Source organism: Pseudochaenichthys georgianus, chromosome 1 (assembly GCF_902827115.2).
Source record: "Pseudochaenichthys georgianus chromosome 1, fPseGeo1.2, whole genome shotgun sequence".
Lineage (NCBI taxonomy): Eukaryota > Metazoa > Chordata > Actinopteri > Perciformes > Channichthyidae > Pseudochaenichthys > Pseudochaenichthys georgianus.
In genome coordinates, this window is record NC_047503.1 from 4,752,750 (window position 1) to 4,775,503 (window position 22,754).

Below are 22,754 nucleotides of genomic sequence, written 5' to 3' on the forward strand. Positions count from 1 at the left end.
CCGCGTACCCCCATTTGAGAACCACTGCATACAGAGATGCTGTGAGAAACCAATGTGAGTTTGGAACATTGCACAATGTAAATCTATTCTAGTAGACCTCAACAATGGAATTCTGATCAGTAGAAATGGCCATGACATGGGACCTTTAAGGTATAAATGGTCATAACAATCAATTGAGAGCTTGTTCAGGGTAGAAAAGTTTATTGGTATAAATATGCAAAAAGAAATTCATTTGAAGACTGCATGTTTATGAATGTTCTTCAAGCTGCTTCACAACATGGAAAGTTCAAGCAAACCTCGTTACACGGTGTACACAATTACGGTACATTTAAAAGTTTTTCGGCTGAAAATAGCAAACTTGATCATAACACAGAAATGTTCTAAGCGTACTGCTTTTGATTTGATTGACAGCTAGCAAACTTGAGAACACAGTTGGTCGAGCATTGTACAGCATTGATGGTCGTGTTGACAACAGATACACAAGTATGATACCAAATGATGACAAAAATACTTATTACTAATGAATACAAACTCCTGAGACAATACTGTCACTGTAACACTGATACAAAGAGTAAACAAATATTCTCCAGCTTCACAAGTATGCTGACTTGATTTTTTAAATAGCAACATGCAAAAATAACAATAATAGCAACAAGGTCACTCCAATACAAAGGACTAAGTTAAATATAACACTGAACAATGCTTGTTTCATGTGGCAGCCTTCTCTTTCTAATAGCCTGTCTGCCCCGGCCAGACCTAGTGCTGGAGATATGTATCCATATGTGCTGAAGAGGGCCTGTATGGGTTCTTCCAATGGCCAGAAGCCTGTGGAGGAAAGAGTGCTTTCACGTGGCACACTTACTGTAGCAGCCATTGATCATTTCTTTTGGACAGGGTCATTGCATTGTCGGCTCCAAGTGCTTTATATTCACCATTCATTTGTATTCAGCGCATGTCTGGGAGCCTTGGTGTTTTCAAACTCGGCTAAAACATCATCTTTGCCTCGAGCTTTTGAAACATGTGGATGTTCTTCATACGCTTTGACAAACTGAGATGACACTGTGTAATATATATACGATCAGAGGGTGAAACAGTTAGGTGTTGGACTGCGCTGCTCTCGCCCTGCTGGGCCCCTCTGATGGCTCACTGGGCTGGGCCTCTTCTGTCTGAGCAGAGGGGGTCTCTGAGCCCGTGTTACTGTCGCTGGACCCCTCCTCCATGGCTCCCTCTGGGACGCTCTCCTTGTCCTCCGATGCGCCCTCCTCGCTGCCTGGATGAGCCTCAACCTCTTCAGAGGATTTTGGCTTCCCTGAGTCAAGGACACAAGAACATTAGGTTACAGAGGACCTCAGCCTTTATTCAACATGCATCATTCTTGAGGTCCAGTACTGTCCAAAAGTACAAGCTTCCTTCTCAAATCAAAAGACTAGATTGCTAAATATCAAATGTGTGATGTCATCTTCTCTGGAATTGCTCAGGAAACAATGAATTGGAGAAGACACACTTTCGGTTTGGGAACTGAAGACACTCCAATAGAATAAAGCTTACTTGCGATGAAAAAGCAAATGGCAGAATCCGTCTCCCATCAGTGCCTGTAGTGCGCCTCGAAAACTTAAGTGTCTGGTGTCTGGCTTTAAAAGCTCCAATACTGGAATTCTTACTTAAGGTGGATCAACATAACGGCCAGATAGCTCACCTTGTGCCTCTGTGCTGCTGGTCTCTGCTCCCTCGCCCTCGGTGCTGCCCCCTTCACTCAGAGGGTTTTTGGGCTTGCTGCCGTGCGTGGCACATACGTGTTTATCTTCCTCTGCTAAGACACAGCTGGGGGCCTCCCGTGCACCTCGCTCTCCTGCATCCTTCTCACGGTCGGCCATGCGTTTGCGGGCTCCCTCTTCTGCTGCTGAAATCTCTGTAGAAATCTTCTCCATGTCCACTTCCACCTTCATACGGCACAGCTTTAAAGCACAGCAACCGGGGAGGTCATTACATGGAGAACGGTGAAAGCAATTGCTGCACTCCTGAGCATTTATATGTGTTATTTGGAATAATGTGTTTTGATACTTACAAAATGATAGATTAAACATATATGGGCAAGTTTGAAAAACAATCAAACTTACGTATGTAACTAATGAGTTCTATAACCAGAGGTGGGAGAAGTACTCAGATCTTGTACTTAAGCAAAAGTAGAAGTACCAGAGTGTAGAAATACTCTGTTACAGTAAAAGCCCTGCAATAAAAATGTTACTGAAGTAAGAGTACAAAAGTATTATCATCAAAATATAGTGAAAGTAGCGACAGTAAAAGTAGTCGTTGTTTGATTGGTCCATTTCAGAATAATATATATGATATGTTTTATAATGATTGATCATCAAAGTGTTCTCAAAGCTGGTGAAGGTGCAGCTAGTCTGAAGTACTTTGTAGACTGCAGGGTAGCTGGTGGATTTACTCCAGGTGGAACTAAAGTCTGTAAAGTAACTAAAGGTATAAATACATGTAGTGGAGTAGAAGTACACCATTTACCTCTGAACTGTAGCAGAGTAGAAGTACAAATAGCAAAAAATGCAAATACTCAAGTAAAGTACAAGTCTCTCAAAATGGTACTTAAGTACAGCACTTGAGTAAATGCACTTAGGTACTTTAATAAAGGTTATAAATGTCTTCTCACTCAGTGCTGTGAGTGTAAAGGCTAAATGGCGCCGCCTCCTGTGAGCAGTTGACAGTACATTTAACTGCACCGCACTGCATCTCATTTCAAAACAACGGGTATTATGGGGCCACAAATTGTAGACGATGACAGCTATATGATTGCCAGAACATGTGCATGGAGTTAGCAGCAGCTGGTGGCTTAAGGCAGACGTAGACTGGCACACAGCCAGAGCTGCAGTTAAACAAATGAGCTTGCGTGCGAGTAAGCGATGACCAAATTAATGTGAGAAGACGCCGTACCCTTTTCAGCTCATTTGTGAACGACTCGGTGGCCTCGATGAATTTTCTTTTCTTGTCCTGGTGGCGGTCTTCGATCTGAAGCAACTCTGCCTCCAACTTTCTCTGACACGAAACACACAGGCACCGCGGTTATTACATTATTAAGCCCCAACTAACAACTACGTGAAGTACGGAAGACCTCATCATACCTGGTGTACCATCAAAGACTGGACCTGCCGTTTGAGGACTTGCATGCGAGCAGTGGTCACAACTGAGCGCACATCAGGGACCACGCTCTCACTGAGGATCTCGCTGATCAGACGGTGGTTGCGTTGGAAACGAGCTGCAGCCGAGTGCTTTGTAGAGAACCCGTCGTCGTAATCTGAAGACATAAAAAAAGAAATGAGCGTTTATTGTCTTTCATACCCCTACTGTATGAGAGGCTAACACCGTACACATCAACATGATGCATACACTGCTATATCAGCAGGGTATGAACATGAAAGAGATACTGCTCACTATGTATGCGGAGTTAGAGTTAAGGACAGTCAAAATACATCCTTAAGCAAAGCAGAACCGTTATTGTAAGGTGAATGGGACAAGCCCTTAATTATGACGTAGATTCAACTTGAGGGTAAGTGGACAATTTAAGATGTAATCAGCAATTTTAATTCGTCCGCAAATGTTACTCTTTGCCTTAAATGTATACTTCACCGCCATTTAAATACGGGAAGATTTTTTGCAAATGGATTCAGAATAAAATATAGAGGCTAACGGTGATTAGTTCTGCCTAAATAACTGACTTGATGTTTAACAATGGCTTTGCTTCTGCTCTGTTATGACGTATGGAGAGGACTGTGTCCGTATGCAGTTCTCCTCACGTCTGTTCAGATGTCTAAAGAAGTCAGCTCCCAATCCAGGAGCGCACTGGATGAAAACAATACAAATATCCTTTGTGCTTCAATTCAAAACAAGTTATGTAAATGACAGAGAATGTTGTTCTGGAAGTTGTTTTAGTATATATGTTATGGACGATCGACAAGAACATGAACGTTCCAGCAATTGAAATTTGATAGAACATCAACAGACCAAATGAGTGAATCTTACCCATCTAAATCTCTACTTTAGACACTAGCTGTATTTAGAAATACATTTGATTGAAATGACACGAGTTGTTTCTCAATCTGCACATTTATTTACCGGTTGCTTCCCCCTTTTAAATGTGCACTTTCCACCAGTTAACACCATCACACGCCAGGCACTCCTTTTGGGCTTTGATGTGGCGAGACTTTGCTTGGCTTCCATCACCTGAACCCCTTGCTGCTGTGCACCCATGTGTGCATAGTGCAGAGTTGAACGTTTCAAAAGATGCTCATGCAGCTGGTATGTCACCACCACAACAGGAAACAGTCAGGGGAGGTAATACATTCTGAAGCTTCATTTATGGTCACAGATTCAGGAGAATGTGTGGATATTTCACATTCTTTAACAATGTAATCTACATGCTTATTGTTGTACATGTTAAGTGTTGGGCAAACATTTGTAATTTAGTCTGGCTGGTTAGTACTACTGAGTGAAAAATAACACATGGCAGCAGCTTCAAGTGGAACTCATTTAAGACTGTATTTATTAATAAAGCACAATCTGTAAGGTTATGCAGCCACCCGGAGAGCTACATCTTATTTAATCATTGACGTGACGTACGTGCAGTCTGCCGAGAACCCAACCCAGTGGGAGACCGACTCTGACATTTTTATAGTCTGGGTGTTTCTAAATAGCACTCGGTTATCTGTAGTTTTCCTGTACATCATTATCTTCCACTGTAACCCAGCCAGACCCCAGACAAGTATCATTTCCTTGAGGTGGGTGTAATTCAAACGTCTTCTTCTGGCTTGTGTGTCTAACATGTGTGTGTGAGTTTTTAAAACAACAGAGAAAAGAATGTACATTTTGCAATTATGTCTAAACCAATGCCAGGAATACCTACAATATGTAAACAGATGGGAAAAACAAAGACACATGTTCCTTCATTTTGCAGATGAACAGCAGAAATGATATTTCAAATGGTAGCATAACCAGAAATCTTGGTTGTAGCAGAGTTGGAGGGGTTGGGGTAAGGGGAGATAATACAGTCTCTGGGTGTATGAACTGGCAACTCTGTGTGGTCGCGCTACAGTGATCACAGCTCTGTCATAGTGCTTTAAACCTTGGGAGCCAAAGCATTTAGTTGAGAGGCCTTACCATCTGGATCCTCCGCTGGCTGGATGCTCATGTACGGCTCGCCCTTGTCCAGCCTGGACTGCCTCTGCCGGCTCTCCTCCTCCTGAGCTGCCTCGGCCCGGCTCTTTGCAGTGACGTAGGCCAGGTAGGCTGGCGAGTTGTGATAGGCCTTCATACTCTCATTGTACTCAATCTACGGTGGAAAAAAGAACAGGAATGACGAAGAAACAGAGATGGCAAGCAGACAAAACATGGACCCCTCGTTTAATAATAATGATCAGATAAAAGGAATATACAAAAGACTCATCAGTCTTATTTTCGTGAAGGTTCCTTCATTTTAAATCAACTGACAAAGTTAACTTGGCAGTTGGGTGTAACGCGTTACTGTAATAATATTACTTTTGTCGGTAACGTTGTAGTGTAACGCGCTACTTTTATAATTCAGTAATCACACTACAGTTACTAACATTCCCCCGACACGCGTTACTTCGTTACTTACTAAAATCAGTCATAATCATCACACTGACAGACAAGAGGGGTTTCCGCATGGTTTCCGCCGCAGGTTTATATGTACGTAATCTGCGCGCGCATCCACATCTTCACGTGCAGTGCTGCATAAACATGGCTGAGTCAGCGATAACTTTCGAGCGGTGGAGGTCAGCCCATTATTTTGAGTTCGTCCGAAGAATAGACAGGAATGTGACGGTGAGGTGCAAACTGTGTCCAGGCCAGAAGCTGTTATCCACTGCTGTAAACACCACGTCAAACCTCAACAAACACCTGCAAAGAACACATGCTAAAGTGAAGCTAATGCACACGCTATTGTTTGTTTGGCCCAATCCCAAACCACTCCCTCGACCCCACCCCTCCGTGACGGAGTGAACTCCGTCTCTCGCCACACTCGCAGCTCAACGAGGCTCCCTCCTGTCAGATGGAGGGAGTAAATACAGCAGCAAGCTTTGGGGCGGCCTCCTCTCTCTCCGGCAGAAACAGGAAATGCCGTAACTGTATGTAACAACGGTTTCAAATCAGCATCTCTTAGACAAAAAGTTTAAATGAATAACTCAAATAAAACTCCAAACATCTTTCATTGTGTTTCAAAGCTCTTTTAGTTTTAAACCTGATGTTTATAAGCATCTTAGTTTTTAAATATACACAACTTTATAATAAAATGCACACATTTACCTTTTTCTAGACTAAACACAGGTATGATCCTAAGTTAAAAACATATGAGGTTATCATGAGGTTGTTAACATCGCAGTTTATCAGTGGATGTTTGCTGGAACTACTTGTAAACAGCTTGTTTCCTGACGGACACACACAGCGTGACTCCGGTCAGGTAGAGACCGGTCTCAAGTCAGCACCGCTGCAGACTCGCTGTTTGAGGGCTTGATAGCCCACTCCCCCTCCACACTCGTTGCTTTGGAACAGCCCTCAATATGGCGGACCCTCCGCGTGAACACGCAAACGGAGGGGTAGGGTGTAGGGGGCGGTTTGGGAATGGTGTCACTACCCGATCCGTCACCCTACCCGATCGGTTCTGCGCATGTGCGAGATGGTCCGGAAGTCCGGACGGCAATCCAAGATGGACACTTGACACAGTGGCTTTTAGCAAAGCTCAAAAAGAAAAACCGAGAGAGATGAGTTATTGTTATTACAACGTGACTTCACTATTATTTAACAACTCTTTTTATTGGGTTCTTTTATTTGGGGTTAAGTACATTGTCAGAATAAGTGAGAAATAGATTTAACTTCTGTTAGACAGCTATCATACTCAATAAATATTTACTGTGAATGTATGCAAAAATGTATGGCATATGGCTGTCTAACAGAAGTTAAATTCATTCCTCACTTATTCTGACAATGTACTTAACCCCAAATAAAAGAACCCAATAAAAAGAGTTGTTAAATAATAGTGAAGTCACGTTGTAATAACAATAACTCATCTCTCTCGAGTTTTCTTTTTGAGCTTTGCTAAAAGCCACTGTGTCAAATGTCCATCTGGTGTTGCCGTCCGGAGTTGTCCAACATGGCGGACCCTCTCGCACATGCGCAGAACCGATCGGGCAGGGTGACGGATCGGGTAGTGACAACTGGGCCTTAATGTCTGTTCTTCTTCTCTGTTTTCCGGTTGTTGCCTGTTTTGAATGACGAATACACACTACCGCCGCCTGCTGGTAAGGAGAGTTATTGCCACTCACGCATGCGCAGTTCGTACGTGCCCGGCTGAAGTCTTTGCGGTGTGTTCCAGTGCGACACATGGCAAAACGCAGGAGAACACGCCGACGCAACAGCGTGAGCAGAGATATACTGCGCAAAATACAGATAGCAGGAGACAGAGGACAGCCACGGTCAGATAGGAAAACATTCAGGATCTGGATCAGTCTTATGCGACAATGGAAACTGAACTAAAGAGAACATTTGTTTGTTTGTTTGTAGCCTTTATTTAACCAGGTGAAGCCCCTTGAGATCAAAAGATCTCTTTTTCAAGGGTGACCTGCAGGACATTAGTTACACATGTAACATAAAAACAACAGAACAACAATAAGGATGACATACAACATAATGTAAACTCTATTTACAGTGACAGGTACCATGAGTATCAGACAGCATGGCACCCAGCCGAGTTTTAAAGTGATGCAGGGGAACCAAAGTGCTCAGTTTTAAACATGTTTGCAGACTGTTCCAAGTTAGTGGAGCTGCACATCTAAAAGCTTTCTTCCCTAAGACAGTCCTAGCACTTGGCACATTTAATAAAACAACATCATGAGATCTCAGGCAATACGTACTTTCAATTCGTCGAGAGATCAGATATAAAAAGGTAGTTTACCCAACATGGCTTTATAAATAAAAGTGTACCAGTGACTGAGCCTCCGTACAGTTAGTGAAGGCAGACCTGCCTTGGCATACAGGGTACAGTGATGAGTAAGTGCTTTACAGTTAGTAACACATCTCAGAGCACTGTGATACGCAGCATCTAACTTTTCCAGGCAATGGGCAGGTGCATTCATATATATCAAATCACCATAGTCCAGCACAGGTCAAAAGGTCACAGTGACTAGCCTTTTCCTGGCTTCAAATGAGAAACAGGACTTGTTCCTGTAGAAGAAACCTAGCCTAACCCTCAGCTTTTTAAGCAGATTAGTGACCTGAAGTTTAAAAGTAAGACAATCATCAAGCCAGATACCAAGGTATTTGTAACAGGCAACAACTTCAAGTTTTGTTCCTTGCGTAGTTACAATATCTAAAACAGGCTCTGGTGTCTTTTTTGAAACTTTAGCAGTCTGCGTGATCTTGCCTGTAGGGAGGGGCGGGCTGGCCCTGCCAGTAAAGTAACGAGTAAAGTAACGAATTACTTTATGTAGAGAGTAACGAAGTAGTGTAATATATTACTTTTTAAAAAAAGTAATAATATGTAATATATTAAAAATGTTTAGTAACGACCCCATCTCTGCTTGGCACAATGATTGACAGTAGTCCTCTATAGAAGATAAAACATATCTTTATTTACCGCTTTTGAAATGCTTTCGTTCATTTGAAAGATTTAAAATACTACATTAAACATTGCATTTCTGGGATTTTAGGAAATGTGGGCTTAGTTTAGGGGTGGGCGATATGACGATATATATCGTCGAGACAATATTAGGTCTCCACGATATGCCTTTTCAGAGATATCATATCTATCGTGATAGTGCACCAGGGTAGGATTTTCACGGCGGCCATGACGGCCGGTCTGGCCGTGAAGCCCCGAAAATAATTGTACGTCCTTCGGCCACCATGGCCTGCGTGCCCCTGATACTGTTAAAATCTCGAAGTTGCTTTAAAAGCGTCAGAACAGTGGTCTCTGCTGCGTTCACAACGGACGCAATGCGAATATTCTCACCCTAACCGCTGGAGTTTCACCGCGGCTGTCAGCTGTGTTTACTCCTGTCATTCAAACAGGACGCCCTGGAGAGGGGCGGGGCTTATATCCATGTAAATACTGTGGTGGAAACCAACTACGACAAAATTAACCTATTTTACCGTGATTTAATTGTAACACGTTTCAAAATGATGCCGAAGTGACTAAATACTGATAACGGTTAGTAAAACCCAAGCTGTCTAGTCAGGATTCAGACAGTATTGCACTTCATTTATTGTCTTGGTTGATTCTGTTGGCTTATATTTTATTTGATCAATAAGGTATTTATATTGTTTTTCCTTTTTGAAACAGATGTTCAGTTATGTTAAAGTCTTTGATTGCACTTCATGTCTAAAGTTTACATTTTAATTGTTTGGCACTGACCTTCCCTCATTGATGTTTTATGTTTTACTTAGTTATGTTTTACTCTCCTTTTCATGTTTATTGATGTTACATCACTGCTAGTGCTACCTAAAACAGAAAGTGCATTTTTATACTGAGTAACTGTGCCTTGAATATTTTATTTCATTTAGCAAGAGAGTGCACTTTACTTGGTGAAGAAACCAGTGTTAATGTTTGTTGTGTAGGGTGTAGGCCTACCTACTTGAACACTGAGGAAGCCATATCAACATTCCTGTTGAATTGTTCATTCAGGGATTCATTGCAGAATTAAAACCAGCTTGAAATGGTATTTTGGTCTCTTACTCCTTTTTATTTTAGTTTGTGATACCTGGTGCTTGTACTGTTAAGTAACTTGAAAAATAACCATAATAACCGACATGAACAAATATCGTGATAAATATCGTCTATCGTGATACTGCTTGAAAAATATTGTGATATTATATTTTTCAATATCGCCCACCCCTAGCTTAGCCCTTACATCTGTCAGTGGTATCTTGTTTAAATATACAAGTTCTTTAAGTCTATTGACATGCTTTTTTATTGCAAGCTGGCTCCTTATTTCAATGACAAAATACAAGAATGTCAGCAGGCCACATTGATACAAAATACTGTTAGAAGGAAAGGAATGATGACAGGAGGGAACCACAACAGTATGGAGTCATGTGGAGATACATCTACTGGTCTACATTTACCACCCATCAGAATCAAAACCCAAAGACACCCCTTGTAAAACAACCAACCTTCTCTGCTTCGTAGTCATTCAAATAATCCTGTTTCTCCTCATCAGTGAGGTCCCTCCACATGCCACCGATTATCTTCCCAATTTCCCATAGCTTCAGATCAGGATTGGAGGCTTTTACTTGATCCCAAACCTGGTGATGAGAACCACACATGGGTGTGGGGTTGGGTTGGAGGTTCTTTAGGAGGGTATCTCTTAGCAGAGAGGTCACAAACCAGAGGAGGCCGTGTGCTTTGACAAAGATGCTCTCTCAGTAAAACCAGCGCATTACAAGCTGCGCCAGTGCTATGAAATGAAGACTTCCTGTCTCTTGATGTATTTATATTTTATTTTGCTATGATTACATATTCACACAGCTAATACAAATATTAAGCATCACAATAAGTAAATGATTACTTAAACGCTAGGGTGTTTGCAAGAGTTGATGTCAGCTTAACATTTTGAAACAGTTTGACTAATGTTAACGCTCTGTGTGCCCATTAGTCCGAGTTTCATTTTAATGTTTTTAAATTAAATGTTTTAGTTAAATGCCTTGTAAAAAATGGGTGCAATTTTTACATTGGTTACTATGTGGCAAAGAATCGGTCTATAATATGTGCTCAAGCCAGCAATTTCACACTGTGTACTTACCTTACGACTATATCTCATATATGGCATCAATGGCTTATCAGGCGGCTTGGGTGGCTTTGGGATATTTATTCCAGAGGAGTTCTGCTGTAGAAAGAAAAAGAATCACACTAAGGCATGGTGACTGTAGCCTTATCTGGCAACCACTTATACACAGTTGCTAGGCTGAAAACAGGTTATGATGCTGGTAGGGATGGGAATTTGAAAGCAAATGTATATTGGAATATTCGACCCCGAAAAAAACGGTTAACCGATTAACCGAAATGTACATATCCTATAAAAGAAAAGTTGTTTACAAAAAATAAATAAATAAATACATTCAAATAAGTATAGAAACCAAGTCCATCCATCCATCTTCTCCCGCTTATCCGTGGTCGGGTCGCGGGGGCAGCAGTTCCAGCAGAGAGCCCCAAACTTTCTTTTCCCTGGCGACATCAACCAGCTCTGACTGGGGGATCCCAAGGCGCTCCCAGGCCAGCGAAGAGATATAATCCCTCCACCTGGTCCTAGGTCTACCCCTTGGTCTCTTCCCAGCTGGACGTGCCTGGAACACCTCCCTAGGGAGGCGCCCAGGTGGCATCCTAACTAGGTGCCCGAACCACCTCAACTGGCTTCTTTCGACGCGAAGGAGGAGCGGCTCAACTCCGAGTCCCTCCCTGATGACCGAACTTCTCACCTTATCTCTAAGGGAGACACCAGCCACCCGGCGGAGGAAACCCATCTCGGCCGCTTGTATCCGCGATCTCGTTCTTTCGGTCATGACCCATCCTTCATGACCATAGGTGAGGGTAGGAACGAAAATGGCCCGGTAGACAGAGAGCTTTGCCTTCCGGCTCAGCTCCCTTTTCGTCACAACGGTGCGGTAAAGCGACTGCAATACCGCTCCCGCTGCTCCGATTCTCCGGCCCATCTCACGCTCCATTGATCCCTCACTCGAGAACAAGACCCCGAGATACTTGAACTCCTTCACTTGGGGTAAGGACTCATTCCCTACTTGGAGTGGACAGTCCATCGGTTTCCTGCTGAGAACCATGGCCTCAGATTTGGAGGTGCTGATCCTCATCCCAGCCGCTTCACACTCGGTTGCGAACCGATCCAGTGAGTGCTGAAGGTCGCAGACCGATGAAGCCATCAGAACCACATCATCTGCAAAAAGCAGTGGTGCAATCCTTAGTCCACCGAACTGCAGACCCCCCCCCCCACGACTACGCCTCGAAATCCGATCCATGTATATTACAAACAGGATTGGTGACAAAGCGCAGCCCTGGCGGAGGCCAACCCTCACCGGAAATGGGTCCGACTTACTGCCGAGGACCCGGACACAGCTCTCGCTTTGGGAGTACAGAGATTGGATGGCCCTGAGTAGAGACCCCCTCACCCCATACTCCCGCAGCACCTCCCACAGTAACTCCCTGGGAACCCGGTCATACGCCTTCTCCAAGTCTACAAAACACATGTAGACCGGATAAGCGTACTCCCAGGCCCCCTCCAGGATCCTTGCGAGAGTAAAAAGCTGATCCGTCGTTCCACGACCAGGACGGAATCCGCATTGTTCCTCCTCAATCTGAGGTTCGACAATCGGCCTGACCCTCCTTTCGAGTACCTTGGAGTAAACTTTCCCGGGGAGGCTGAGTAGTGTGATGCCTCTGTAATTGGCACACACCCTCTGATCCCCCTTTTTGAAAAGGGGGACCACCACCCCGGTCTGCCACTCCTTCGGTACCGTTTCCGACTTCCACGCAACGTTGATGAGACGTGTCAACCATGACAGTCCCTCAACACCCAGAGCCTTCAGCATTTCCGGGCGGATCTCATCCACCCCCGGGGCTTTGCCACTGTGGAGTTGTTTGACGACCTCAGTGACCTCCCCCCGGGAGATTGGCGTTGATCCCCCGTCATACTCCAGCTCTGCCTCTAACATAGAGGGCGGAGTTGTCGGGTTCAGGAGTTCCTCAAAGTGTTCCTTCCAACGTCCCAACACTCCATCAGTTGAGGTCAACAACGTCCCATCCTTACTGTACACAGCTTGGATGGTTCCCTGCTTCCCCCTCCTGAGGTGTCGGACAGTTTTCCAGAACAACTTTGGTGCCGCCCGAAAGTCCTTCTCCATGTCTTCTCCGAACTTCTCCCACACCCGCTGCTTTGCCTCGGCCACGGATGAGGCTGCTGCCCTTCGGGCCTGTCGGTACCTTGCAACTGCTTCGGGAGTCCCCCGGGATAACAAATCCCTGAAGGCCTCCTTCTTCAGTCGGACGGCTTCCCTGACCACCGGTGTCCACCAGGAGGTTCGAGGGTTACCGCCCCTTGAGGCACCTAAGACCTTGAGACCACAGCTCCCCACCGCGGCTTCGGCAATAGAGGCTTTGAACACCGACCACTCTGGTTCAATGTCCCCAACCTCCACAGGAAGAAACCAAGAAACCAAGTCGAATTTGTCAAATGTATTGAACTGGTGATCACAGTGTGAACAGTTGACAGCTATAGGCCTGCAGCTTTCATGCTTAAAACATAACTTGGTTTTTAAATGAAAGAGGGATCATACACGAACAACATAACGGGTCAGGGTAACGTAACCCTATTACAACAGAGATCAACAACCTATAACCGGGCCTATGCACAGAATGCAGCTATTCAATACTCATTCTTCTTTAAGAATATGAGCATGTCATGGAGAGGCGGGTGCGGAGGCGATTCACAATCAGGCCAGCTGTAGAGAAGACCCTCTCAGCTGGAATTTGGGCATAAGATAAGGTTTGAGTCTGCGTGATCTGCATGTAGGGAGGGGCAGCAGCCATATCATTAGCTACAACTAGCTAGATCTGATGGATTTGGACATAAACGCGAGTGAAGTATAACCAGACGCGAGAGAGAGATCAGCACCTGCAGCTCTGCCCGCTGTGAGGGACTGGTGAGCAAAACACACCTTTAGACCTAACACACTTAGCTATGGCACTGTTGTATACATTGAATTATTCCATTTGATAATATGTAATCAACTTCGGCACCCCTCCCAAAAAAAAAAAATTACAATAAAAATATTCATAACTCATATTCGAATACCTGAATCATTTCGAATATTCGATTAATCGTTCCCATCCCTAGTGCATGGTTGTGTAATTTGACATAAAGCTATATGAAAATGAGAACTTCTAATGCAATTTTAAATAAAATGCATCATTTTGTATCACCATCTCTGAAGAACCAGCACCTTACCGTGGTAGAGAGGTTTGTGTGCCCTGGTGAACCTGGGGGCTGTGTTGTCTGGAACCTTGTGTTCCTGGTAGGGTCTCCCATGGCAAATAGATCTCAGGCAAGGGGCCAGACTAAGATTGGTTCAAAAGACCTCATGAAAGAAAAAACAAGAAGTGAGGATACACGGCCCAGAGGAAGCCCGGGGTCCCCTTCTGGAGCCAGGCCCAGAAGGAGGACTCGTCGGCGAGCGTCTGGTGGCCGGGCTTGCCACGGAGCCCGGCCGGGCCCAGCCCGAAAAGGCAACGTGGGCAACACCTCCGCTTCTTCGTCCCGCGGGCCCACCATCTACGGGAAACAGCGATGGGGTCGGGTGCGCTGCCAGAAGGGTGGCAGTGAAAGCGAAGCGTCTCGACGGACCAGACCCGGGCAACCGAAGCTGGCTTTGGGGACGTGGAACGTCACCTCTCTGGGGGGGAAGGAGCCGGAGCTTGTGCGGGAGGTGGAGCATTACCAGTTGGATCTGGTTGGGCTCACCTCTACGCACAGCGTCGGCTCTGGAACCTTACTTCTGGATAGGGGTTGGACTCTATTCTTCTCCGGAGTTGCTCAAGGTGTGAGGCGCCGGGCGGGTGTGGGGATACTCACAAGTCCCTGGTTGGGTGCTTCGTTGTTGGAGTTTACCCCAGTGGACGAGAGGGTCGCCTCCCTACGCCTGCGGGTTATGGTGGGGAAAACTCTGACTGTTGTGTGTGCTTATGCACCCAACAGCAGTTCAGAGTATACGGCCTTCTTGGAGACCCTGGAAAGAGTCCTGTATGGGGCTCCTGAAGGGGACTCTTTAATCTTGCTGGGAGACTTCAACGCACATGTGGGCAATGATGGAGACACTTGGAGGGGCGTGATTGGGAGGAACGGCCCCCCTGATCTGAACCGGAGTAGTGGTTTGTTACTGGACTTCTGTGCTAGTCATGGATTGGCCATAACAAACACCATGTTCGAACATAAGGATGCTCATAAGTGTACGTGGTACCAGAGCACCCTAGGCAGAAGGTCCATGATCGATTTCGTTATCGTATCATCGGACCTGAGGCCGTATGTTTTGGACACTCGGGTAAAGAGAGGGGCGGAGTTGTCAACTGATCACCATCTGGTGGTGAGTTGGGTCGAGTGGCGGGGGAAGCCTCTGGATAGACCTGGTAAGCCCAAACGTGTAGTTCGGGTGAACTGGGAATGTCTGGAGGACCAAGTTCAGGAGGCCTTCAACTCACACCTCCGGCGGAGCTTTTCGGAGGTTTTTTTTCCTGTGGAGGTTGGGGACATTGAACCAGAGTGGTCGATGTTCAAAGCCTCTATTGCCGAAGCCGCGGCGGGGAGCTGTGGTCTCAAGGTCCTAGGTGCCTCAATGGGCGGTAACCCTCGAACCTCCTGGTGGACACCGGTGGTCAGGGAAGCCGTCCGACTGAAGAAGGAGGCCTTCAGGGATTTTTTATCCCGGGGGACTCCCGAGGCAGTTGCAAGGTACCGACAGGCCCGAAGGGCAGCAGCTTCATCCGTGGCCGAGGCAAAGCAGCGGGTGTGGGAGAAGTTCGAAGAAGATATGGAGAAGGACTTTCGGGCGGCACCAAAGTTGTTCTGGAAAATTGTCCTACACCTCAGGAGGGGGAAGCAGGGATGGGAGGTTGTTGACCTCAACTGATGGAGTGTTAGGGCGTTGGAAGGAACACTTTGAGGAACTCCTGAACCCGACAACTCCGCCCTCTATGTTAGAGGCAGAGCTGGAGTATGACGGGGGATCAACACCAATCTCCCGGGGGGAGGTCACTGAGGTTGTCAAACAACTCCACAGTGGCAAAGCCCCGGGGGTGGATGAGATCCGCCCGGAAATGCTGAAGGCTCTGGGTGTTGAGGGACTGTCATGGTTGACACGTCTCATCAACATTGCGTGGAAGTCGGAAACAGTACCGAAGGAGTGGCAGACCGGGGTGGTGGTTCTCCTTTTTAAAAAGGGGGATCAGAGGGTGTGTGCCAATTACAGAGGCATCACACTACTCAGCCTCCCCGAGAAAGTTTACTCCAAGGTACTCGAAAGGAGGGTCAGGCCAATTGTCGAACCTCAGATTGAGGAGGAACAATGCGGATTCCGTCCTGGTCGTGGAACGACACATCAGCTTTTTACTCTAGCAAGGATCCTGGAGGGGGCCTGGGAGTACGCTTATCCGGTCTACATGTGATTTGTAGACTTGGAGAAGGCGTATGACCGAGTTCCCAGGGAGTTACTGTGGGAGGTGCTGCGGGAGTATGGGGTGAGGGGGTCTCTACTCAGGGCCATCCAATCTCTGTACTCCCAAAGCGAGAGCTGTGTCCGGGTCCTCGGCAGTAAGTCGGACCCATTTCCAGGGAGGGTTGGCCTCCGCCAGGGCTGCGCTTTGTCACCAATTCTGTTTGTAATATACATGGATCGGATTTTGAGGCGTAGTCATGGGGGAGGGGGTCTGCAGTTCGGTGGACTAAGGATTGCACCACTGCTTTTTGCAGATGATGTGGTTCTGATGGCTTCATCGGTCTGCGACCTTCAGCACTCACTGGATCGGTTCGCAACCGAGTGTGAAGCGGCTGGGATGAGGATCAGCACCTCCAAATCTGAGGCCATGGTTCTCAGCTGGAAACCGATGGACTGTCCACTCCAAGTAGGGAATGAGTCCTTACCCAAAGTGAAGGAGTTCAAGTATCTCAGGGTCTTGTTCTCGAGTGAGGGAACAATGGAGCGTGAGATGGGCCGAAGAATCGGAGCAGCGGAGCGGTACTGCAGTCGCTTTACCGCACCGTTGTGACGAAAAGGGAGCTGAGCCAGAAGGCAAAGCTCTCTGTCTACCGGGCCATTTTCGTTCATACCCTCACCTATAAGGACGGGTCATGACCGAAAGAACGATATCGCGGATACAAGCGGCCGAGATGGGTTTTCTCCGCAGGGTGGCTGATGTCTCCCTTAGGGATAAGATGAGAAGTTCGGTCATCCGGGAGGGACTCGGAGTTGAGCCACTCCTGCTTCGCGTCGAAAGGAGCCACCTGGGCACCTCCCTAGGGAGGTGTTCCAGGCACGTCCAGCTGGGAAGAGACCAAGGGGTAGACCTAGGACCAGGTGGAGGGATTATATCTCTTCGCTGGCCTGGGAGCGCCTTGGGATCCCCCAGTCAGAGCTGGTTAATGTCGCCAGGGAAAAGAAATTTTGGTCATAAAAATGGGGGATGCTAACAAGTTAATTAATAAGACTACAAAACATCATCACGCTGCACATTAGCCGGCCTTAGCCTAGCGCAGCCATGTGACCGTGATTCCATTTTTACTTCATGCAATAACCTTAACGCTTCAAAAACCATAAAAGTTGCGTAATATTTGTAAGAATCATAAGTGTGTTTGCCACATAGCTTGTTTTATACAATACTCCAAAATCCAATGTCTCTGTTTAGAGAGCCCTTGTGATGTTAACTTCCAGGTTGGCCTATACCAGGGGTCTCCAACACGTCGAGCTACCGGTAGCTCGCGGGCAGATTTTCAGTAGCTTGCCGCTCGATTATCGATTATAGCGTAGTAACGTTGCTTCTTCATTTTTCGGCCGCGGCCGGACAATAAAGTGTTTTTATTTTAGAATTGTTTCTGTCACACAAATATAAAATTAGTCTGTGACGCAGAGATCAAGGAGCAGATGTGACAGCGGCACAGCGACACCACACATGGACCAGTCTGCTTTCTCCAGCAGCACCAGTCCAGAACCAACAGCAGAATGACCCGCTCTGAATCAGTCTGCGTCGCTGCGGCTCAGAGACACACAGGGAGGGATTTGTGTTTTTGAAAAACACTCGTTATCGTAATGTCAGGTTTTTGGTGGATTCAATCAAGTCTTGGATTGCAGAGTATGAATGTCCTCTTGCTATTTTCAGTTGATAAATACGTGTGTAAAGTTTGTGAAGGCAGGAGGAAAGCTTCCGCAATCACCGTTCCTCCAAACCCCGCCCTGAAAATAATGGCTGATAGTGACCCGATAGAAACTTTATTATTCACTGATTGAGATGATGAAGCTAACTTAATCTCATACATTCATGGGATTCATGTAACAGTAAGACAGAGAATGTAAGTGTGCACCCACATGCACTATTTTTGTTTTTATAATGCTGTTGTAAATACTCCTGTTGTCTGCTGTGTTCAGACTCAAGTCATGTGTGTGATGCCTCATTCAGGACATTCAGTGTCCTTTTTTTAACAGAAGACCGTTGATAGAAGCTGCAGCTAGACCGCAGAAGTATTCATTTTTTGTTTTTGAGGATGGAAAAATGTCACACACAGATATAGGGAGGCTAGACCTTCAATTGATTAATTATGGTTTATAATTTAATGTCAACACGAAGAAGAAGAACAGATGGCTGCACTGTTCAGTGTCAATCCTGTGGAGATAGAGATGGAGGTTATACATCTCCAAAATAATGTTCAGCTGAAGTCTCAGCAAAACTCACAACATTTCTGGAGCCTTGTATACGCCCAGACAACTATAAGAACATTCACCAAGCAGCACTGAAAATGTCTGCTTTATTTGGCTCTACAGACCTTTGTGAAGCAGCTTTTTCTGACATGAATGTCATGAAATCTAAATACAGAACAAGACCGACTGATGCACATGTAAATGACTCTATTAGAGTGAACCTAAGTGGGTACACTCCAGCAGACCCCTCTATGGTGGACTCCATGCAGCACCAGTCATCTCACTAACTGTAAAAAAGAGTGAATGCAATTATTTTACACGTGCCATAAGATGCTTGCAAGGTGGTGATTAAGGCGATGTATTTACTATGTGGGCCATAATAAGAAGTGAAAACATTGTATTTGTCTCTTGGACATGTATGTGAATCTTCAGTGAAGTACTTACTATGTTGTCCATATTAATATGTGAGAAATTGTCGTTTTCTTGGACCTTGATGTGAAGTTAAGATTTGTGATAAGCTTTAGGTATTGCAATTTCACACGTGTACAAAAGTAGCTTAATTCAACTATGTGTGTTATGTGCTATGTGAATAAATGTAAGCGATGCGATGCAAGTAGCTCTTGGCCACTTTCATTTTTTCAAAGTAGCTCTCAGGTGGAGAAAGGTTGGAGACCCCTGGCCTATACAAATACGTCAGAACTGCACCACTCTCTGGATGTTTGGAAGTGGGGTTGACTGAATGACAGTACATGGTGATCAACCAAATTCAAGGAGAACCAGCACATAATCTAAGCCAAAGGATAGGGGCAACAGCAACACTTATTTTAGCCCCCTTAGAAAACCCACATCAGTTTAAGTGTTCACTTTCCACTTGCCCTTTCTGTCAGACAGCCCTTTCTGATGGGGAACTGAAGCCAAGGATCTCTTCAAATCCAGAATGCTGGAGTTACTGGTCTACCACTGCCTAATACATTTATTTTCGATCATTCAGATTTTTTTATAGAGTTAGTTTATATTATTTACACAATAACACAAACAAACGTACTGATCATGGCAGAAGTAGACGAGCAACTCCAATGTTCTGTGAAAGTTACAGTTTGCACAGCTTCAGTTAGCAATCACAATGGGCTGTCTGACAGCAGTGGTACAAATATTCTAAATATAATGTCCGCTTAAATTGATCCTCATTTTCTTTGGTGGCTAAAATGTGTTTTGCTGATGTCCTCATCCACACAGTGTGTTTCTCCAAATGAAAACAGCTCATACAACCCTCGGAAATATCCCTTTACCTTGATTTAATTAAAGACAGTTTGAGGCCATGCACGAGTTGGGAATCCTAGAGAGTACAATGAAATAGCGCTGACTATGAAAAAAAGTGAACTAAAATCGAACTAAAGCTGAGATTTTACGATAATGCCATTATCACAGGAAGCTGGCTGCAGCTTGCATGCAGCGACTAAATGACTGCTCAGCAGCCACGACGATGCAGTGAGTCTGTAATACCATGGCAACACTGATGGCATGGGTTACTCTACATGGCTGTCAGAAGTGCAGATTTTGAAAGGCAGGTGGTGTTAGAATGCACACAGATGGACTGTAAGCCAGCCTGCACTGTGATGGAGACAGCAGAGGGACTTTAGGGTGACATGCATAAAAGGATTCATCCGCAAGAGAATGAGTTAGGCTTTTCATACTGACTATTCTGCAGCAGATGCTCTTTGAACAGAGGAAATGTTAACATATATCTTATCTCTTTTGCAAAGCAAGGTCAATCTTATGAAAGCTCTAAGATATGTCTGCAATGTCTTTCTTTGACTAAGCAAGTGGACTGTTGAGTGTTATGTCAAACTTCACTTGAACTGTCACAGGGTTTCATTTCTACATTTGGATCGGCCTGACATTTTTGGGCACCTTGTTTTCTCTGTGCTAATATTCTTACCGTTACCCGACTGTTGCTGCTTTGGCTTCCTCCCAGTCTGTAGTTGTTGTAGGCCAGGTGGCTGTATGGGTTGTACCCTACAAACCCGGAACTGTTGGACATTTGCTGATGGAAATAGATGAGAATATGAATGAGAAATGACAGTAAAGAAGTCAAAACAAATGACAAAAAATGTAAAGAAACCAATAAAAGAAGCAGGAAAATTAAGGAAACTTGCATTCATGCTGAGGCTATAAGGAAGTCATCTTTCAAAAGCAGTTATACCACAGGTTGTGCATTCAACAAAAAAGATGAATCTTTGAAAAACATATTTTAAACATCTATTAAAAGCGTGTTCTAAAATGAAGTTTCAAACCACAACATCATATTAACGCGGGAAACCAAGATACTATATGGTGTTATTTAGAAAGTCTTACTGTTGTAGGGGCAGGAGGGGGGGGCGGGGCATGGGATGGCCTCTCTGTTGTAAAAGGAAAGGTCCAAATGAAACATCAGCATTAGTCCAGTAAAACAGCAGGTCATTTCCAGTTCTCCAACTTTAGTCTTAGCTCCAGTGATGTCTTCTAAAAAAAACTGTATTACCAAGTGAAATTAATAACCTTTAGACCTTACTCAATTTGCAAATAATTTATAAATAAATTGTTATTATTAAGTGCTATGATATATATCACTTAACATGGGAACAGCAGGTCTGATGTATTTGAGGTTTAATTATCATCATAAAGCTCAGCTAGGCAACACACTCTCAGATCCTTACTTGACATCTTTGCAGTGAGGAGTAGGTATCAGTCTATTCCAGTCATGAGCTCTGTAATAAACACATTTCACATTAGTATGATATAATTGTGTGTGTAGTAATGAGATGTATCGTGTGGACAAGGTGTTTCATACAGAACACAAAACAAAGAGATGCAGATGAGGACGCTGGCCAGAAACAACGTTAGCTCAACGTTACTCTGATAGGGCAGACTGTCGGATAGCGGTATTACTTGCAAGCCATTCATGGACAACGTTCATTTTAATGTAGGTCGTACGAAATGCCAAATAACTATTTGGATATTGTAATAGAGGAAATAGCGCTGGTAGTTGGCGTTACTACAGACTGGTATAGTGCTGCAACGTATCCATCAAGCTTACGTTAGCATGTATTCATGCAGCTAGTTATGTGAGCTAGCCACTGCTGTGTGTTAGCTAAGTTAGCTAGTGAGCAGCAGGCGGCGTTAGTTAACCTGCGCCATTTAACCCGTAATGTATCAGCAGCTATGTGTTGGATACTGTGTCATTAGATTGACTAATCAATTCCCTTAACGTTAGCTGGTCTGGTTACTTAGCTTAGCTACCTACATGAGAGGAAAATGACATCTCTTAGCAGGCAATGTCAACTTAAACGAACACATCTGGAGATGTGTACACATTACCATTGATTAAATGGTAACAAGCAAGCATGTTTACTAGAGTAATGGCAGGAAAACTCACCCTAAAACCATTAGTCCCAACCACGGCTGTGGCTTGGACGGTGAATGCTAACCCACCTAGCACCCAGATTCAGTCCCCACAAAAAACGAATGAAATGGGGTCCACTCGCAGATTCCTGTAGAATCTTCCAGAATCGCACCCCCACCCTCTGCTCATTCCAGCTGTGCCTTGCCGCGATGCTGTTGCTCATCGCACTGAGCTGTCACAGCTCGGCTCTCACTTATTCATAGAGCAGCAGAAACGTCCATTCAGTGAAAAGAGAAGGTAACATTACAGTGCAGCTAAATAAGAATTCACATTTTACCTTCAAACATAGTAGGCTACAGTTACATGTTTACTCTAATTTGTATAAAAGCAAAAGCACAAAACGGCGGGTCTAAAATGTGCCATTTTCAGTTTACTCCAAGTTAGTTTCTAAAAGGTCACAATCTCAGCCTTTAAATGTATTAAAACATGTTGGAATTATGCATTATGTCACCATAACGTAAGTTGCATTAGGAAGGCTTCACGGGCCACTAAGCTTTTGACAAAATCAAGGTTTCCCTATTCTCCGCTCCCTTGTTGTGAGAACTGAAATACTTTGCATTCTTGTTCACATTGTTTGAGAGCCGCCCCCAGGTCAATAGTTGTAATAGTGTAGTCCCTAAAGATAACAATCCAAAGCCTGTAGGATTGAGCCTACATCTCTGTCCATTCAACCTGAATAGTACTTGTTTTGGATTTGTTAATTGATTGTGTTCATTGTGACCCCGTTTCTTTCTCTTTACACTGCACACTTGAGAGCTTATTTTATTTCCGCTTGACTTGCAGCCTCTATAATATGCATACAGACACTGTTGTGATCTCATCTGCAGGTGTG

At 44.9% G+C, this 22,754-nt stretch overlaps 1 protein-coding gene across 2 annotated transcripts; it reads right to left on the reverse strand.

Moving 5' to 3' along the window:
• Nucleotides 1-191: 191 nt before the first annotated feature.
• On the reverse strand, nt 192-22,140 carry LOC117455740 (SWI/SNF-related matrix-associated actin-dependent regulator of chromatin subfamily E member 1-like). 2 transcript variants are annotated; one of them, XM_034095285.2, is made up of 11 exons: nt 21,896-22,140; nt 21,177-21,227; nt 20,836-20,879; nt 20,420-20,524; nt 10,818-10,898; nt 10,189-10,320; nt 5,167-5,338; nt 3,135-3,307; nt 2,947-3,048; nt 1,697-1,955; nt 192-1,309 (listed from the first exon to the last, which is right to left on the reverse strand). In XM_034095285.2, the coding sequence occupies exons 2-11, from the start codon at nt 21,181-21,183 to the stop codon at nt 1,095-1,097; spliced, it is 1,290 nt and encodes a 429-aa protein (XP_033951176.1). In that variant the 5' UTR covers nt 21,184-21,227; nt 21,896-22,140; the 3' UTR covers nt 192-1,094. The 2 variants fall into 2 exon arrangements, with proteins under 2 accessions (XP_033951176.1, XP_033951169.1); XM_034095278.2 differs by having other exon boundaries at nt 10,818-10,901.
• Nucleotides 22,141-22,754: the final 614 nt, after the last annotated feature.